The 20721-nt window shown below is 44.4% G+C and overlaps 1 protein-coding gene across 3 annotated transcripts; it reads right to left on the bottom strand.

Moving 5' to 3' along the window:
• Positions 1-977: 977 nt before the first annotated feature.
• Positions 978-19495, bottom strand: kiaa0319 (KIAA0319 ortholog). 3 transcript variants are annotated; one of them, XM_028580423.1, is made up of 14 exons: positions 18789-19495; positions 17428-17578; positions 16529-16636; positions 15840-15995; positions 14044-14191; positions 13787-13935; positions 12648-12799; positions 12150-12288; positions 8625-8784; positions 7973-8109; positions 6742-6864; positions 5432-5522; positions 5215-5306; positions 978-3151 (listed from the first exon to the last, which is right to left on the bottom strand). In XM_028580423.1, the coding sequence occupies exons 1-14, from the start codon at positions 18975-18977 to the stop codon at positions 2994-2996; spliced, it is 1953 nt and encodes a 650-aa protein (XP_028436224.1). In that variant the 5' UTR covers positions 18978-19495; the 3' UTR covers positions 978-2993. The 3 variants fall into 3 exon arrangements, with proteins under 3 accessions (XP_028436224.1, XP_028436225.1, XP_028436226.1); XM_028580424.1 differs by having other exon boundaries at positions 16529-16609; XM_028580425.1 differs by lacking the exon at positions 18789-19495 and having other exon boundaries at positions 16529-16609; positions 17416-17467.
• Positions 19496-20721: the final 1226 nt, after the last annotated feature.

The raw sequence follows: 20721 nt of genomic DNA, 5'->3' as shown, positions 1-20721 counted from the left end.
AAATGAATATAAAATGTTGAACACGCGGCATAATGTGAATGTTAGGACGCCAGCTTTTAACATGTATGCATGCACTTATTTTTATTTTTTTAAGCATATTTCTTTCTGGAGATAAATCCCACTAGAAGATGTAAGTTATTATTGTGGTACAGTAGTTTAATAAATACCTTGCAGGGCTCCACACTAACTTTTTGCCTTGGTTGCACTGGTGCGCCTAACTTTTTTTATTCAGGTGCACCAGCAAAAAATTTAGGTGCACCCAAATTTTTCCTCGCATTGCCGTAACGCTGATACACGATATATAGCTCTGTATCTTTTAACAAAGTGGGCTAAATGTTAAGTTTAAGCCACTTTTCACAAGCTCTTTTATTAAAACCGATTGTGATTAAAATAAAATGCAAAGACAGGGTTTCCTTTACCAGTTAGAAAATATACAGCTGCAACACATGTAAATGAAAGTTATCTAAAATAAATAGCCTAGGATATATAAAAATATATATATATATCTGAGAAAGCTCCTTCGTAAGCTTTCAACAACAATAACAGACTGATTAAAAGAGAAAGAGGACGCCCGGATAGCTCAGTTGGTAAATATAGAGGTTCGACTCCGACCTGCGGCCCTTTCCTACATGTCATCCCCCCCCTTCTCTCTCCACTTTCATGTCTTCAGCTTTCCTATCAAAATAAAGGCCGAAATCTTAAAAAAACAAAAAAAAGAGCGACCGAAAGCCAGGGGGAGTGTGATGGACTGAAGCGTATGCTAGGCTACTCAGAGAGTGACGGCTGACTCATTAGCGGCGTTACACCCGTATTGTGTAGGCTATGAAATGTCTTTATCGTCACTGCGCTGCATTTTTATGAACTATGATCCAGCAGTTTTACTCAACCAACTGAAGCTAGTTGCATTTAATAACTTCTAATGTGTTTTTCGCCGTGGCGGCCGCAGTAACAGAGAGTTACCAGCGGAAACACTAGTACCAATACAGGTTTCCTTCTCATACTTAACAATATACAGCTGTGGTAATAACAATTAAAACTGTAGACAAATGTCGGGTGTTTGGACCAGCGGCGCTACGTCTCTCCATGTTGCCGTGTGTGAGTGAATGGGGGAGGGGAGATCCAAACACAGGCACGGCTTTCCAGAAGGAATTGGTCATGTACCGCAACATTAAACCATATCGGTAGAAACGACATCGCTTCGTTAGTGGAGAGGCAGCGGATGCGAGGACGTTAGGTGCACCGGTGCGACCTAGGAAACATCTTAGTCGCACCCTTACACATTTTGGTCGCATTTGCGACCAAATTGGTCGCACTCTCGAGCCCTGGCTTGTTACTGTGTAGATTGATGTTGGGCAGGTTTTGTTTTAAATCTCTGACCGATAACCACAGGAAGTAAAGTCTTGGTTGCCAATGTTATAAGTGCCATAAAACAGACTTTTATTTCATACAGCATTCTAATGTGACGTGAAAATTGTCTTAACTGTGATATAATGTTGTGGTCATAGTTAATGTAAAATGAGGGGATACATTTTTGTATTTCTGATTATAGATATTAATGGATAATTAAAGAGGAAATTGTAATATTACATGTTGTGGTGATTTCTTTTTATGGCATGTAACTACAGGAGCATTGATACTGAAGTTTTTACTCAAACAATTTAACGGTTGAAAGGTATTATTTTGTCTACATAACATGTTTTGGTGATAACAATGTTTTTAGAAAAGCATTGAAGGACATAAACATGACCAGGGCTTTAAATTAACTTTTTTGATCACCAGCCAACACGGCTACTAGGTTTTTAAAGTTACCTGCCAGTCAGATTTGCCACTAGCCACGTTTGTTTTTTCCTAGTCTCGCTTTGCCAGACCTTCCTCCACAGCGCTGCGGAGGAAGGTCTGAGGAAATTTCTTGGCTCAAAACAGGCCAACCTGATTCAAGCAGATGCAGAGTTGTTTGCTTCATTCATTACTGGCCAAAATGGCTAGTAACTTTAAAATGTTTGGGTGTCAATTTAAAGCCCTGAACATGACAGATTTAGAGTTGTTGGAAGGTGATTAGTGTCTGTTTTGACGCGCTATGTTAGCGGGTTCCTCCTGCTTCCAGTCTTTGTGCTAAGCTAGGCTAAACACATCGTAGACTTTCTTTAGGTAATGAAATTTAAACAAATTAAAAACATTTTGTAGTCTCTGTTAGTTCAGGAAAGCTGTGTCGAACGCAACAGTTTTGTTAAGTTTGAGATAAATCAATAAGGGGCCAGACATTTGAGGATGTCAAATTGGACTTTTCGGGAAACATGGTTCCATATCTTTCACCATTTTCTGACATTTTAGAGACCAAACTACTGATCCATTCATCCAGGAAATCATCCACAGATTAATCGATGATAAAATAATCGTTAGCTGCTGCCCTAGATCGGTGACTAGCTTGTTAACAAGATACAACGTGTGAATCAAACGGACTTTGCAGTTGTTGGAAGGTGGATTTTTCCCGTTTTGTTGGTACTAGGCTAGCAGTTTCTCCCTGCTTCCAGTCTTTGTGCTAAGCTAGGCTAACCTCGTCCTAGACGCACAGTTGAAACTATCCATCTTCTCATGTGGCTCTGGGGAAAGACAAGTTCTAAAAATGTCTGCTTCTTCTTAAAATCTCTACCTTAAAAGTCTGCATTTCAGGAGTGAATATGCCAACACAGGTCTTCAAGGTTGTCTTATTGTAAAGAATCATCCAAATATCTCACAATTTTTTTTTTTGCCCAAATGTGGATGTCTGAACCCACATGATCCTGAGTGAGGAGTCGCAGGTCTGTCCTTTAAGTCGTTTTGAAGGAGTTTGAGCCTGAAATGGGACGCTGGTTCATCTTACTGACTCTCACAGAAACAGGATTTCTGGGTAATGAAGTCCTTCAAGTGAAAGCTTTCGCTGCCACTTGAGGCTGCCAGAGTGCAAACGTCCCAGAGGAGTCCCGCCTGCGTCACAGGTAGGTCGGCTGGCCCCGTCAGCCAAAGGCATTGCCGTTGCGTGCAGCCTGGCCGCTGGTCCGGTTCCTGCTGCGGACGGGTCGGTCCCGGCTGAAGATGGTGTCCTGGTCGCTGTCCAGCTCCGACTCTGACATCATCAGGCTAGAGTTGTGATCTGTGCTGCGGTGTTTGATACCTGCAGAGAGGTAAGGTGTTTGATTCTTAAAGGGACAGTTCACATCCAATTCCAAAATCCATATTGACCTCTAATGTCTTGTGCTATTAATCAGTTTAGATACTAAACTGAAAATATATTTATTAGATTAGATGTGGAGCTCAAAGTGCCAAAAAATACCTTTTTTCAAAAAAAATCAACTGCAATGTCTGCAGAAATCAAGACGCGGTTACTCAAGTTAATCCACAGACCTGGGGCACGTTAAATCTCAAGACCTTGTGCACCGTTCTCCTCCGGTTTCCTGGCTGAACGACCGGTTTCCTTGGAAACCGTGAAACTGGGTGCAGCGGCTTTCAGATATGGTTTCTCTCGTTTATTGGCTGTGTCACAGGTGATACCCAATCAGCAGAGACGTGTCTGTAAACTGTCATAATAAAAGGGCAGAGCGCTTGTGCACACAACAGTTGTCCCTAACCTAGCTCTGGGGAGCTTATTACCCGGAGTCCATATGTTTTTTTCACCCAGCAGTTTTCCTGGGATTAGGGTGGTACCTAAATCATGGTTGCAGCTATCGCTATGGTCCTGCTCCGTGCCCTGCTATGCCCTGCTACATCCTGCTACGCTCTGCAGTGCCCTGCTACGCCTTGTAACGCCCTGCAGTGCCCCGCTACGCTATGAACTACTAAAACTACTATTTCTATTGTGACTATTATCGCCACTGTTCATCACCCCCCCAACCGGCACCCTGGAGTCTGGATCTGTCCCAGGTTTCTCCCTAAAAGGAGTTTTTCCTCGCCACTGAATGCTTCCTCTTGGGGGAATTACTGGAATTGTTGGGTCTTTGTAAATTATAGAGTGTGGTCTAGACCTACTCTATCTGTAAAGTGTCTCGAGATAACTCTTGTTATGATTTGATACTATAAATAAAATTGAATTGAATTGAATTGAACAGGGTGTTCAACGCACCCCCGTGACCCTGGATACAAGCGTTGGAGGCGGAGCTTGGTTCATTCCTCAGTGGCACATGAAGCCATAGAGCACACGCACTAGAAAACCCCGCTGCTTCCTTTTTAGCACTCCGCCAACTTGACTGGTTTTTAAACGATCACCTGGCTCTGCTAGACTTTCCAAAACATTATCGCACCGAATGGATCAAATTCTGATAGAACAAGAAGTCATTTTGCGGGAGTTGTGACGCTCAAAAATATGTGGTATGGTAATACGTTCACTACACTTTTAAAACGAGGCTACGTCTATTTAGGAGACAGGAAGTGCGTAGCGATTTATACCATTGGTGCTATCTTTAATTATAGAGAATCTTTGCTTGCTTTCTGTATTTGGTCACGGTGGGTGTGAAACGCATTGGCGCAGGTGTGTTTAGGGCGTGCCCAAATCCACTTTTGCTAGTTTTACGGCAGAAAAAAGGGTCAGTGCACCGGGCTCCTGGTCCTAAAGGGTTGTACTTAGTGTCTTCGTTAATCAGAGGTGTGTTTTGGGCGTAACATGCAATCAACCAATCAGAGATCGTCTCCCATTCCCTTTAAAAGCCAGGCGCGTTTGGACCTTGGAGAATTGCTGTTATGATGGAGGATTTGAACACACCTCCCTGTTAGACCAGCATGACCAGAATGCACCTGAACACACCTCCCTGTAAGACCAGCACGCCGATGGGCGCAGGTGCATTTGTTATTTAAACGACGTGGGTGCTGGACGGGAAACTGACAACTGTGTTGGTCTTAAACTAGCAAAGACACTTGCGTCGGGCTTTGCGCTGCGTCGGATACAAGGTAGTGTCTGTTGTCTGTCTTTGCATTGCGTTGAGTTGTCAGGGCCACCATACAGTCAGGACCAAAGACTTTCTGAATAATCAAAGTGACTCGGCGCCCAGATAGCTCGGTTGGTAGAGCGGGCGGCCATGTGTAGAGGTTTAACCTCGACGCAGCGGACCCGGGTTTGATTCCGGCCTGCGGACCTTTGCTGCATGTCATTCCCCCTCTCTCTCCCCTTTCACTACTTCAGCTTTCCTATCATTAAAGGCCTAAAATGCCCAAAAAAATAATCTTTAAAAAAAAAAAGTGACTCACTGAATTTGGGTCTGAGCTCCACCCGCTCCTGTTCGTCCATGTTGTCCAGGATGGTGTATTTGGTTTTCTTCCTCACTTTGTTCTGTCGTCTCCTGAACACAGGAGACACAAACGGGCCGTTCAGACACACAGTGAGGCTGCGACGCCATCAGCACAACAACCGGTTTGAACAAGTCAAAACATCTGCAGCCGGTATCGTGTGTGGACGTGCGTTCACCTCTTGCAGCAGCAGATGGCGGCCCAGCTGACGGACAGGATGAAGACCACGAGCATGAAGCTGGTCAGGATGACATACAGCACCCTCCACTCTGACAGGAAGAACAAATCACCACGGTTACATAAAACCTGATGCATCGAACTACAAAGCTAGGACCATCTGTGTGTCTGTGTGTGTGTGTCTGTCTGTCAAATATCTCATAAACCTTTCATCCGATCTACTTCACTCTTGGCTTCCTGGGTACCCGATGAACTTGGGGTTTTCAATTTGGAGCCGTTTGGACAACATTGGATGTTGGATATTAATAACCTGTGAATAAAACTAAACGAACGCACAATAAAGCTTGAGGGGGGACAAAAAGAGCAGCCTGCAACACTGGCTTCACTTCTTCCGTGTCTACCTTTCACAATAAAAGCCCAGGTCAAATTCACTCAGAGCATTTCGCTAAGAGGAAACTCAATGAAAAAATAATTTTTGCAGACACTAGATGGCAAACTAAAGCCAGACACTATATCGTATTAAGATGCTGTAAGCAGACGGCAGAAGGTAACGCCATCTCCGAGCTGACTGGACAAAGAGAGCAGTCTTCCTCCATCTCACTCAGACTCACTGGAGCAGTGGCAGCAAAAACTGTCCTGTCCTGTTAATAGTGTCGTGAGTAGTGTCCTGTGACTCCCAGACACTGTCCTGTCACTCCCATGACTGTCCCGGGACAGTCAGACACTGTCCTGTCCACTGTCCTGTGACTCCCAGACACTGTCCTTTGATTCCCATGACAGTCCCGGGACAGTCAGACACTGTCCTGTCCACTGTCCTGTGACACCCAGACACTGTCCTGTGATTCCCATGACTGTCCCGGGACAGTCAGACACTGTCCTGTGACTCCTATGACTGTCCCGGGACAGTCAGACACCGTCCTGTACACTGCCCTTAGACTCCCAGACACTGTCCTGTGACTCGATTGTGTTAGTGTGCTGCTAACTTATATCACTAATTACATTACATTACTGCATTACCGTTGACAAAATACCTTCTATTTAAATCCATACTTTAATGGTATTATATAAGCCACTAAGCCTGTTTGGAAATAAACACCTTTGCTGAAATTCATGCAATATCTTTGATGAAAAAGTACTTTTATGTTATCGACTCAGGAATCAGTATTTCTTGTGTATCTTGGTTCAGGAGTTTGGGTCATTATTTCTTGGAAATGTAGTTTTTTCTGGTATTACATTCTTCCTTGAACTTCTAACTGATTTATAAGTCATGATATTTTAATCTGATGCCAATGATCAGCGCTTTATAATTACCACAGTTGCTCTCTCCGTCGCCTAGGTAACGACGAATCAGGTTCTCCGTCCAGAAGGGGTCGCATGCACACTGCTTGGTGATTGGATCACACTGACCATGGCCCGAACAGCGAAGCAAACACACTGAAGAAAACAGGACAGAGAGAAAGATGATGGTAAGATGCCATTCAAAAATTAAACGTTTGTTCTGAAGAGAAAAAAAACAACTGCTGTTGTTGCAGCCATCCTACAGGGCAAATGCACACTATCAGTTAGCGTTAGGGCTGGACAATTAATCGCAATTCTATCGAAATCGCAATATGGACTAGTGCAATATCCAAATCACGCGGGGCAATATGGCAGGCAGGGCCCCATTTTTGTTAAAGGCTAAATGTGTGTCAAACCATTCTGAATGAAGTATTGTGGTGCTGCAGAGATGTCCTGGCCTACAGATCCTATCATACAGACTAAAGAAAAAAATCTTTGTTTGGTACAGATCCTCGCAAAAATCACACTGTAATCATTTTCATCTTTTAGATCTGAATGAAAATGAGAATAACTCTTCAAGTGTCTGACAACATTATGGGATGGATCCCTACAGAGATAGACCTTTTAGTTAAAGAGTAAGATCATTTTAGTTTAACATGAAACAGCCCCGAAATCACCATCACCAAACTCCACCAGACTCCATGTAAATAATCAGGACTTTTAGCGTGTATAGAGCCAGCATATTTCCACCAGACTCCATGTAAATAATCAGGACTTTTAGCGTGTATAGAGCCAGCATATCTCCACCAGACTCCATGTAAATAATCAGGACTTTTAGCGTGTATAGAGCCAGCATATCTCCACCAGACTCCATGTAAATAATCAGGACTTTTAGCGTGTATAGAGCCAGCATATCTCCACCAGACTCCATGTAAATAATCAGGACTTTTAGCGTGTATAGAGCCAGCATATCTCCACATGTAAATGGGTGAATTAAGGGTTTATTTAAACCAAACCAGAGTGGTGATTGTTTGAACAGTGGAAAGATGAACCAAGACGGCTTCTGTTTTACAGTATTTTGTTTCTGTTGACTTTGAAAGAAGCGTGTTTTACGAGGAAAACGTTTGGTGAGAGTTGGAGAGAGGAGTACCGGGAAGAGTTGTGTTGACGCACAGATAGCGTAGCTTACTGTTGTCTAAAAGATTTCCAAGTTCATGGCTAAAAATTTGGATGATTTCGAGAAGTTTGCAGTGTTTGAACTCACGGACGGTGTCGACTCTCAGCACTCTGAACAGCAGATAGTCGCTCTTCTCTCGGAGCAGCTGGTTCCTCAGCAGACCCACCAGCGTGGAGCCGGGGGTCGGCCCAGAGGGGCCCCGCACCGAGAACCGCAGCACCGTGCTACACACACACACACACACACACACACACACACACACAAAGACACACATATATACAGAGACACAGACATGGACACAGACACACATGCACGCACACACATACACACACAGAAACACACATTCACACACACACAGAAACACACACACACACACAGGCACGCACGCACGCACACAGAAACGCACACATACATACACACACACACACACAGTCACACACAAACACACACACACAGACACACACATGCACACGCAAACATACAGAGACCATATCCATTTATATCTTTAAAGATGTTAAAACATTGAAGCATTTCTTGATCAAAGAGTTTATTTTCTGTATTTAAAACAGATTTGATTTCTTGAATTGTTTTTCTTTTAGGTTAAGACATTTCTTTTAAATGTTTTCTTACTAAATAATCAGAATACTTTTGTTTCTCGTATTTAAATGTATAGTTTATGTTCAATGTATATTAAACATTAAAACACTGTTAAGAAAGAGAGCGATCAGCGTCCTGGTACCTGAGGTGCGAGTGTCCCAGCAGCGCTTGGACCTGGATGTCGCCGTCGAGGACGTGCAGCAGCGCGGCGAGCTGTCGGACCACCGTGTCCCTCTGAGCCACGCTGACCTGGGACACCGCCACCAGCATCTCCAGCTCCACCGCGTCACCTCCATCCGGCTCTACGGCGGAGACACAGCAGGGTCACACGTCACTACGTTAAGGTCACTGCATTACGGTCACTACATTAAGGTCACTACGTTAGGGTCACTACGTTAAGGTCACTACGGTAGGGTCACTACGGTAGGGTCATTACGGTAGGGTCACTACGGTAGGGTCACTACGTTAAGGTCACTGCATTACGGTCACTACGTTAAGGTCACTACGTTAGGGTCACTACGTTAAGGTCACTACGGTAGGGTCACTACGGTAGGGTCACTACGGTAGGGTCACTACGTTAAGGTCACTGCATTACGGTCACTACGCTAAGGTCACTACGTTAGGGTCACTACGTTAAGGTCACTACGGTAGGGTCACTACGGTAGGGTCATTACGGTAGGGTCACTACGGTAGGGTCACTACGTTAAGGTCATTACGGTACAGTCACTACGGCACGGTCATTACGTTAAGGTCACTACGGTACGGTCACTACGTTAGGGTCACTACGTTAAGGTCACTACAGTACGGTCACTACGGTACGGTCATGACGTTAAGGTCACTACGTTAAGGTCACTACGGTACGGTCACTACGGTACGGTCACTACGGTACGGTCATTACGGTACGGTCATTACGTTACGGTCACTACGGTACAGTCACTACGGTACAGTCACTACGTTAAGGTCACTACGGTACGGTCATTACGTTACGGTCACTACGGTACAGTCACTGTGTTAAGGTCACTACGTTACGGTCACTACGTTAAGGCCACTACGGTACGGTCACTACGGTACTGTCACTACGTTAAGGCCACTACGTTACGGTCACAATGTTAGGGTCACTACCTTAAGGTCACTATGGTAGGGTCACTACGGTATGGTCATTACGTTAAGGTCACTACGGTAGGGTCACTACGGTACGGTCAATATGTTAAGGTCAATATGTTAAGGTCACTACGGTACGGTCACTACGGTAGGGTCACTACGGTACGGTCAATATGTTAAGGTCACTACGGTACGGTCACTACGGTAGGCTACGGTACGGTCAATATGTTAAGGTCAATACAGTACGGTCACTACGGTAGGGTCACTACGGTACGGTCAATATGTTAAGGTCACTACGGTACAGTCACTACGGTAGGGTCACTACGTTAAGGTCAATATGTTAAGGTCACTACGGTACAGTCACTACGGTAGGGTCACTACAGTAAGGTCAATATGTTAAGGTCACTACGGTAGGGTCACTACGGTACGGTCAATATGTTAAGGTCACTACGGTACAGTCACTACGGTAGGGTCACTACGGTAAGGTCAATATGTTAAGGTCACTACGGTAGGGTCACTACGGTACGGTCAATATGTTAAGGTCACTACGGTACAGTCACTACGGTAGGGTCACTACGGTACGGTCAATATGTTAAGGTCACTACGGTAAGGTCAATATGTTAAGGTCACTACGGTACAGTTACTACGGTAGGGTCACTACGGTAAGGTCAATATGTTAAGGTCACTACGGTACGGTCACTACGGTAGGGTCACTACGGTACGGTCAATATGTTAAGGTCACTACGGTACAGTCACTACGGTAGGGTCACTACGGTACGGTCAATATGTTAAGGTCAATACAGTACGGTCACTACGGTAGGGTCACTACGGTACGGTCAATATGTTAAGGTCACTACGGTACAGTCACTACGGTAGGGTCACTACGTTAAGGTCAATATGTTAAGGTCACTACGGTACAGTCACTACGGTAGGGTCACTACAGTAAGGTCAATATGTTAAGGTCACTACGGTAGGGTCACTACGGTACGGTCAATATGTTAAGGTCACTACGGTACAGTCACTACGGTAGGGTCACTACGGTAAGGTCAATATGTTAAGTTCACTGCGGTACAGTCACTACGTTAGGGTCACTACGGTACGGTCAATATGTTAAGGTCACTACGGTACAGTCACTACGGTAGGGTCACTACGTTAAGGTCAATATGTTAAGGTCACTACGGTACAGTCACTACGGTAGGGTCACTACAGTAAGGTCAATATGTTAAGGTCACTACGGTAGGGTCACTACGGTACGGTCAATATGTTAAGGTCACTACGGTACAGTCACTACGGTAGGGTCACTACGGTAAGGTCAATATGTTAAGTTCACTGCGGTACAGTCACTACGTTAGGGTCACTACGGTACGGTCAATATGTTAAGGTCACTACGGTAGGGTCACTACGGTACGGTCAATATGTTAAGGTCACTACGGTACAGTCACTACGGTAGGGTCACTACGGTACGGTCAATATGTTAAGGTCACTACGGTAAGGTCAATATGTTAAGGTCACTACGGTACAGTTACTACGGTAGGGTCACTACGGTAAGGTCAATATGTTAAGGTCACTACGGTACGGTCACTACGGTAGGGTCACTACGGTACGGTCAATATGTTAAGGTCACTACGGTACGGTCACTACGGTAGGGTCACTACGGTAGGGTCAATATGTTAAGGTCACTACGGTACAGTCACTACAGTAGGGTCACTACGGTAAGGTCAATATGTTAAGGTCACTACGGTACGGTCACTACAGTAGGGTCACTACGTTAAGGTCAATATGTTAAGGTCACTACAGTACAGTCACTACGGTAGGGTCACTAGGGTAAGGTCAATATGTTAAGGTCACTACGGTACGGTCACTACGGTAGGGTCACTACGTTAAGGTCAATATGTTAAGGTCACTACGGTACAGTCACTACGGTAGGGTCACTACGGTACGGTCAATATGTTAAGGTCACTACGGTACAGTCACTACGGTAGGGTCACTACGGTAAGGTCAATATGTTAAGGTCACTACGGTACAGTCACTACGTTAGGGTCACTACAGTACGGTCAATATGTTAATGTCACTACGGTACAGTCACTACGGTAGAGTCACTACGGTACGGTCAATATGTTAAGGTCACTACGGTACGGTCACTACGGTAGGGTCCCTACGGTAGGGTCCCTACGTTAAGGTCAATATGTTACGGTCACTACGGTACAGTCACTACGGTAGGGTCACTAGGGTAAGGTCAATATGTTAAGGTCACTACGGTACGGTCACTACGGTAGGGTCACTACGTTAAGGTCAATATGTTAAGGTCACTACGGTACAGTCACTACGTTAGGGTCACTACGGTACGGTCAATATGTTAATGTCACTACGGTACAGTCACTACGGTAGGGTCACTACGGTACGGTCAATATGTTACGGTCACTACGGTACAGTCACTACGGTAGGGTCACTACGGTACGGTCAATATGTTAAGGTCACTACATTAAGGTCACTACGGTACGGTCACTACGTTACTCAAAACACCTGTGTGGATGTTCAGGGCCTTTAAGACTTCGTGAAAACCTACCTGGCCGGACCTCCACGGTGCCGGTGGCGGAGCTGGAGCGCCCCTGAGCGTCGGTCACCCTAAGCTGGAACAGGTAGGTGCCCTCCACCAGGTTGGCCAGGTACAGGGAGGCCTGAGTCTCTGAGCCGTACAGCACGTCCTGCACACACACACACACACACACATATATACACACACACACAGATACACACACAGACGCATATATACACACACACGCATATACACGCACACAGACGCACACACACACACACACACACACCATACACACACACGCGCATATATTCACGCATGTACACACACGCATATACACACACACACACACAGATGCATCACAGGAGCCTTACTAAAGCAACTACCACATTATTGTCCATAGAATCAATATTATATCTTATTGTGATAAAACTCTAATCTACTTTTATCAAATCAGACTCGCGCTAATCTAATAAATGTTTTCTAAATCTGTTCTCTTGTGTTCGGTGTCAGAAGGTGTGTACTGACCCCGGCAGCAGGACTCTGGCTGTCTCGGACCCACAGGTAGCGCACCTCGGCCTGGTCTCCGTTGGTTACGGAGCCCCGGAGCACCAGAGAGTTGTTGGGCAGAGAGAGAGTGTGGCTGCCGCTGGCGTGAGCGACGGGAGGAAGACTTAGGGCTGCAGGAGGAAGGACGACAGGAAGAAACGTAGGAGTTAACATGGTGCTTGTCGAACTAAAGGTCAGTTCTGGTTCTTTAGGGTTGTAAAAAAAAACATTATTTTCATGACTGATTAAACATAAAATTAGGGCTGCACAATGAATTGCAATCTCATTGAAATCCCTATATGGACTATTGCAATATCCAAGTCGCAGACAATGTAGGACACATTTGGGATAATGTAAGTATGGGTACACAACGCAACAACATATAGAACATAGGTTGAGTCATTTTAAGACATTTTGGCGCGGAAAAGTTACATATTATCACTTCAGGGCCGGCCCATGGCATAGACAGTTTAGGGGGCCCAATGAGTAAAGAAAAGTGATAAAAATAACTAAAAAAATTTCAAAAACCACAACAAAAAATTTCTGAAACGATAGGGAAAGTGCGATGAAAAAAAAGGTAACGACATGCTGTTATCTCATTGGTTTGCGCTTTCGAAAGGTTAGCTGCAACTAGGTCAAAAGTTGAAATAATTTGAACTTTGAGTGCAGTGCAAAGCAGCAAATCCGAGCGGTTTGCGACTAGGCGCTGCACAATTAATCTTAATTTCATCCAAATCGCAATTTGGACTAGTGCAATATTCAAATCGGGCAATATTTGTTAATGGCAAAATATGTGTCAAACCATTCTAAATGAAGTATTGTGGTGTTGGAGAGACGTCCCGGCCTACAAATGGTATTCTACAGTCTAAATCATTATTAGTTTGGTAGAGATCCTCGCAAAAATCCCACTATAATCATTTTAATTGTTTAAATTTTTATATTTTTCAATGAAAATGAAAATTGTTGGGTGTAATTGTTTTATTTATTTATTTATTTTTTACATTTTTCCAAAAAATTGTAAAGAAAATTGACTTTGGGCCAGTAGCATTGTTTTTTACTTGCCCTCCTGGACAAGTAAAAAAAAAAAAACCTTAGCGTTGAACCCTGAACAGTCTGACCTTCCTGCACCCTGACAGTCAGCGTGGCGCTGTCTGTCGCCCCCTGCTGGTCACAGACAGTCAGTCTGAAGGTGTAGCGTCCAACCCGAAGGCCTGTCGCCATGGCTACTGCCTGGTCTGCTCCCTCCAGCGTTAAACCCGGTGGGCCGCTGCAAAAAACCGTGACGGAGAAAAAAACCCACAGGTGAAAGGGCTAAGAGTTATAAACAGAACACTGAACAGCAAGGCGTGTCTGCAACACGAGGACCCTTTCCTACCTGATGGCGTCCCAGTGGTAGCTGGCGATGCCACTGTCGTCGCTGCTTCCGCTGCCGTCGAGTGACAAGCTGCTCACCGGGAGAAGCAACTTCCTTTCAGGACCCACGACGGCCACCGGGCCACGGTTTGACCCTCCGGCCTCTGATTCTGAATAAAGAGAAGGGGGATAAAAAGGAGTATAAGAAACATGGAGAAATCCACTGGTGTATTTCTGCAGTATTTCTGTATTTTTAGCTGCCTGAAGACTTGAAACATGGACACTGGTAGGTGAAAAAAATGTGTGTATGTGTATATATGTGTACATATGTATGCATGTGTATATGTGTATGTATGTATGTGTATATGTGTATGCATGTGTATATGTGTATGTATGTGTATATGTCTCTGCATGTGTATATGTGTATGTATGTGTATATGTGTATGTGTATATGTCTCTGCATGTGTATATGTGTATGTATGTGTATATGTGTATGCATGTGTATATGTGTATGTATGTGTATATGTCTCTGCATGTGTATATGTGTATGTGTATATGTGTATGCATGTGTATATGTGTATGCATGTGTATGTGTATATGTCTCTGCATGTGTATATGTGTATGTATGTGTATATGTGTATGCATGTGTATATGTGTATGTATGTGTATATGTCTCTGCATGTGTATATGTGTATGTATGTGTATATGTGTATGCATGTGTATATGTGTATGTATGTGTATATGTCTCTGCATGTGTATATGTGTATGTATGTGTATATGTCTCTGCATGTGTATATGTGTATGCATGTATGTGTATATGTCTCTGCATGTGTATATGTGTATGCATGTGTATATGTATATGTCTATGCATGTGTATATGTGTATGCATGTGTATATGTGTATGCATGTGTATATGTGTATGTATGTATATGTCTCTGCATGTGTATATGTGTATGTATGTGTATATGTGTATGCATGTGTATATGTGTATGCATGTGTATATTTTTATGTATGTGTATATGTCTCTGCATGTGTATATGTGTATGCATGTGTACGTGTCTATGCATGTGTATATGTGTATGCATGTGTGTATGTGTATATGTGTATGTATGTGTATATGTCTCTGCATGTGTATGTATGTGTATAAGTCTCTGCATGTGTATGTGTATGCATGTATATATATATGCATGTATATGTGTATGGATGTGTATATGTGTGTGTAAGTATGTATATATGCATGTATATGCATGTGTATATGGGTATGCATGTGTATATATGCATATATGTGTATAAATGCATGAATGTTTGTATGTATATATAGGGGAAGCGTTTGTATATGTGTTTGCATTTGTGCATGTGTATGCATGTGTATGTATGTTTGTATGTGTATGCATGTGTGCATGTGTATGTATGTGTGTATGCATGTGTGTATATGTATGCATGTATGTGTATATATGTATGCATGTGTATATGTGCGTGTAAGTATGTATATATGCATGTACTATGTGTATTCCTACATATAAATGGGTGAAGAATTTGAGATTGTTTGTACAAAAGAAGAAAAAGGGGGTAGGACCAGAAAAGTTTTTTTTAACTTCTTCCTACTCCTTTCTGAAGATGAGAATCCTTATTTGAATCATTTACAATCATTTTGAATGATCTGTTGCTGAGTATTTTGCTTGCCTGTGCTGAGATGTACATGTTGTTATTTATCATTGATCTATTTATTTTTAACACGTTCCAAATAAACTGAACTAAACTGAGCTAAATATGCTCCTACAAATCTCCGAGGTTTCCCTGCTTTATGTGTAACTTTACCGGACTCTGCGGCGGGCGTAGCGGCGGGCGTGGTCACGGTTGGAGGGTTGGTGCTGGGAGCCGCGGGGGTGATGTGGTCGGAGGTCTCGGGTCGGTCTGTCTTCGGGGGGTGGGGGGGGCTGGCTGTGGCTGCTGACTGGAGCACCTTCAGCATGTCTGTGGAGCATCAGAAATTACACACATAATGTCATTAGTACCAGACCTAAACGGAAGCTGCAGATGTTTTCTCTCTGTGTGTGTGTGTGTGTGTGTGTGTGTGTGTGTGTGTGTGAGAGAGAGTGTGTGAGTGTGAAAGAGTGTGTGTGTGCGTGCACGTGTGTGAGAGAGAGAGAGTGTGAGTGAGAAAGAGAGAAAGTGTGTGTGTGGGAGAGGGAGAGAGTGTGTGAGAGAGAGAGTGAGAAAGAGAGAGTGTGTGTGAGAGAGAGAGAGTGTGAGTGAGAAAGAGAGAAAGTGTGTGTGTGTGTGTGTGTGTGTGTGTGTGAGAGAGAGAGAGAGCTTGAGAGTGAGAGTGAGAGTGTGTGTGTATGTATGTATGTGTTTGTGTGTATGTGTGTGAGAGAGAGAGCTTGAGAGTGTGTGTCCGTGTGTGTGTGTGTGTGTGTGAGAGAGAGAGCTTGTGAGTATGTGTGTATGTGTGTGTGAGAGAGGTTGTGTGTGTGTGTGTGTGTGTGTGTGTGTGTGTGTGTTACCAGTTGTGGGTTCAGGGGAAACTGAAGCATTAAGTTTAATTGTGTCTACAGGGTTTCCAGGGGAGACCTCCAGGGGTCGGTCTGCAGGGGAAGGAAGGAAGAAAGCACCTGTTTTAGGTCAGCTGGAGACTTTTGAGAAAAAGAAGAGAACTGCTTTTAGATCCGATCCCGATCTTTGTTTCTAATAACCTCTGGGTGGAAACCTCCTGCTTCCCGACAGTCTATCGCCGCTGAGCAAACGGGGACGAGGACCGCCTGTTTGATGCTTTCATATGTCAACACTTTGACTCGCGTTAGCTTGGAGCGCTAATGTACACTAATGTAACACTAGAGAACTTTTCCTCTTCGGTCCCCCTACAGGTTGGTAGCGGAATTGTCCATTACCGTTACCGTTATTCTTATGTCTCATTCGAACTACAGATCTGCTACCTGATCTGGCAAACTTGCACCAAAATAATGTACCTTAAAATAATGTTTCCAAAATTGTTTCAGTGGTCCATCAACTCGTAACAGGGTGAACGGCACTTCTGCATTTGCTTTGCGGCCCTCTATCGGCTATAACTGCACTAGGCAAGTTTGCCCTGATCGGGTAGCGGATCTGTAGTTCAAATGAGACCTAATGAGACACAGTGAGACCTAATGAGACATAATGAGACACAATGAGACATAATGACAGCGGTAACGGACAATTCCACTTCCAACCTGTAGGGGGACCGAAGCGGGAAAAGTTCTTTAGTGTTGCTTTAAGACTAAGAGCATTCACTTCTGGGTCTTTTCTTTGATTCCTCCACTGGTGAGCTCCAAAGTCAGACATTTTTAAATAATACTTTATGATTAAAATCATAAATACGCAGTTTTGAATGTGGTTGACAAACTTGAAATCGTACTTTAAGGTGTACCTGGCTGTGTGGGCGTGCTGGTGGGCCAATGGGGCGTGGCAGGGGTGGGAAGCAAAGTCCTTATATGGTCTTGTTGGGTGGAGACAGCTGTTGGTTTCTGTAGCAGTGACAGTGTCAGTGATGTGGCATCAGCGCCGCCTTGTGGCTCGGTCTGTAAAAAAAGATGTACAAAAATAAACATGAGTCATTAACATTAAGAGAGTCTTTGTGCTAAGCTAGGCTAACTATGTCTACGACTCCCTCTCTGTACTGAACACACAGACGTGACATCCATTAAACATCTCGATTTTGAAAGTAAACAGAAAAAAATTATATTTAAAGAAAAATGTTGAACATGGTGTGTTTGCTAGGGCGTGGGGACCAGTTTAGAAACATTTAAGGGGGCTGAGGGAAGAAGGTGCAGGATGAGAGGTCACATATATTAATACTGTAATAGTGATAGTTTCAAAGGAAATTTTACTCTCCTCTTTTGACTCCTGGTTTGCTCTTTAGTCTCTTCAAGTGCTCATTATATATCTTTTTTTGTGCACGTTATAGGTTTACAGAGTGAAAAAGCCCAAAGTCCCCCCCCCCAAAGGGACTTACCATCTCCAACAGAAAACACTGTTCACAAACTGCTCCAAACAGCTCTATTGTAGTCCAGCCTTTACTTCAGAGACCAACGTGGTCACTTTGTAACACACGTTATAATGCTTGGCTAGCTGCTAGCGTGGCACGCCCTCATACTCTGCTTCTGACTGGCTAGTAGTCCTTACCTAGGTACTGTCAGGGCCCGCCCTCATACTCTGCTTCTGACTGGCTAGTAGTCCTTACCTAGGTACTGAGCATGTGCGACTCCCAACAAAGATGGAACAGAAGTGAGATGTCTCACTCTGTAGCTAAAATAGAGAGCTCAACACACAGGGTGAAATGAGGAGCTGCAGCAATGTGCAGTACAACAAAAAAATGGTGTATTTTGAAAATAAAACCATGTAAATCTATTCTGATATAACATCTAAATACAATTATGAACCTGAAAATGAGCATAATATGAGCGCTTTAACATAAGTCTTGCTGTTTGCTTCCGTGCCTCATCATTGATGTTTGGAATCTCCCAAATAATTACAATTGCATGTTCTTGGTTGCTGCTGTATTGTTGTTATTGTATGAATAAGAAAATGGAAAAACAATGCTGCTTGTATGAACCAGTGCAATGTTGATCTGCAGTAAACATAAATGAAAACAAAAGTTAAACAATTTCTTTAAAACAAAACCAATTTAAGGATTTAATCTCAGTCCTTTAGTAGCCACATTATGTGCACTTGTTGGAGTGCTGCAATATCCTCATTAGCCTCATTAACCTGAATAACTTAATCACTCACTGTGTGCTCAGCAGCAGCAGGATCAGTTGGTCTCCCTGTTTTGCCCTCGTCTCCCTGACTCATGTTCCCCACAGAGGAGGCTCTATTCTGGGCCACGCTGCTCTCTGTCAGCCCCCTCTGTGGACTATCCTCTGCCTCTGATTGGTTGTACCCGTCTCTTCCCTTTAAGAGTGGCTGAATGGTCGTCATCTCAGCCTCCTTCTGGCTTCCCTCTGGATACTCCACATCCAGCACGCCTGGGTCGGAGAAGTCCTGCCAGGGCCCGTCGAACAGGGCGAGGTCCTTCAGGGCCTCCAGGTCTCCGGGGGCCTCGGAGGGCCGCAAGAGGGGCCTCCAGCGGCTGGCGTACGGCTCTCCTCTCACCAGAGACTGCAGCACCAGCGTCTGCGGCGACGCTCTCCGCAGGAAGGCGAGGATGGAGTCGGCTCCGGGTCTCTCAAGGGGCCGGCAGCTCTCCCTCTGCTGGCAGCTCAGGATGTAGCAGCGGCCCTCGAACAGCCAGGCCAGGTCGTAACCCGGCAGGTCGCAGCACGCCGACACGCACTGCGGCAGAGAGGACACGCCGGGGACCCGCAGGATACCGCTGCTCTCCACCGCCGGAGACACCACCGCCTCGGAGAAGGTCGCCCCCTGCCGGCACTGAGACGCAACGACAGCTGCAACGCAACACAATAACCAGAGAATGTCTAATAAGGGGAGAACTTCCACTCTCGGGAAATTTCCGGCTTCTGCAACGTGGCATCATGACTGAAAATGGCGTTGTTATTGTACGCATTTTCAGCTATCCACGTGTATGCCTACGCTGTATACAGCTGATGTAGACATACCCACCACGTGGCCTCGCCACGTTGCGTGTTATCGCGAGAACGCGACGTACTATCGCGAGAACTACGTCACACGCCTGTAAAAAAAAAAAATAAATAAATAAAAAAAAGGTTGGGTTTAGGAAAAGAACACAGGGAAAGGCTTTTGTAACAAAACAGTGACAAAAACACGGAAAATAACGACAAAAACAAGCTTAGGAACACAATAAATGGTTGGGTTTAGGAAAGAAACATTGGGTAAGGCTTATTAAAACAAGAAATAAAAAAATTTAAAAACGGCTGAAAAATTGCTGCACGCTCTCCCGGCTCTCCCGGGTGGAAGTCCTGTGTTTTACCCATCCGCCACTCCAACCTACCTCCTTACTCAATCCCCCGTTCCTTTATACTACTCGCTACGGCGGAAATTGACTCGCAATGTAGGTCAATGGCGGCCGATTTGCGTTGATATACACGCAAAAATGCGATTATGCGTCTTGATAACACGCAAAAACGGAATACAAATTGGCGTGACATAGATACGCCAATTCATGAGATCAGTCCGGCTTCTGAACTGGTTGCAGTTCCATATAGGGGGCGCTCACGGGCCAGTGCAGAATGAATGGAGGTCTATGGAGCTGTAACCCTCAAAATCCACTTTTCTCAGGTTACCATTTTTTTGTCTAGTAATTTGAATGTTGCATTTGTAAGGGGAGGCTAAGAAAATACACACTGCTGGGTGTTAGATTTTTTAGTTCTAAAAAGCCTTTCAAAATGTCAATGACGTCATACACATCGTACGGCCAGAGATACTGCTTTACGTCAAGCTCTCGAGTCACTTCAGAGAATGTGGATGCCATCAAGCAGGATCTCTGGTCGTAATGAGTCCTTCACTGACCAATCAGCATTCGTTAACAGAATGCTAGCGTGTTATGGGCTACAACGACTCAACCTGTAAGAAATCAAAAGGACATAAGTACTCGTTCATTCAACTTTTGACCTATAATCCATGTTGAACTTGCAAAAAGTCAAATCAAATCTGAGATTTGTCAGCGACAATCAGACGAAAGAGAGAAATTTAGCCGTCTAGCTCCATAGACTCCCATTCATTCTGTAGTGGACCGTGATCACCC

Source organism: Perca flavescens, chromosome 6 (genome assembly GCF_004354835.1).
Source record: "Perca flavescens isolate YP-PL-M2 chromosome 6, PFLA_1.0, whole genome shotgun sequence".
NCBI classification, from domain to species: domain Eukaryota; kingdom Metazoa; phylum Chordata; class Actinopteri; order Perciformes; family Percidae; genus Perca; species Perca flavescens.
This window is presented reverse-complemented; position numbering and strand designations above follow the sequence as displayed.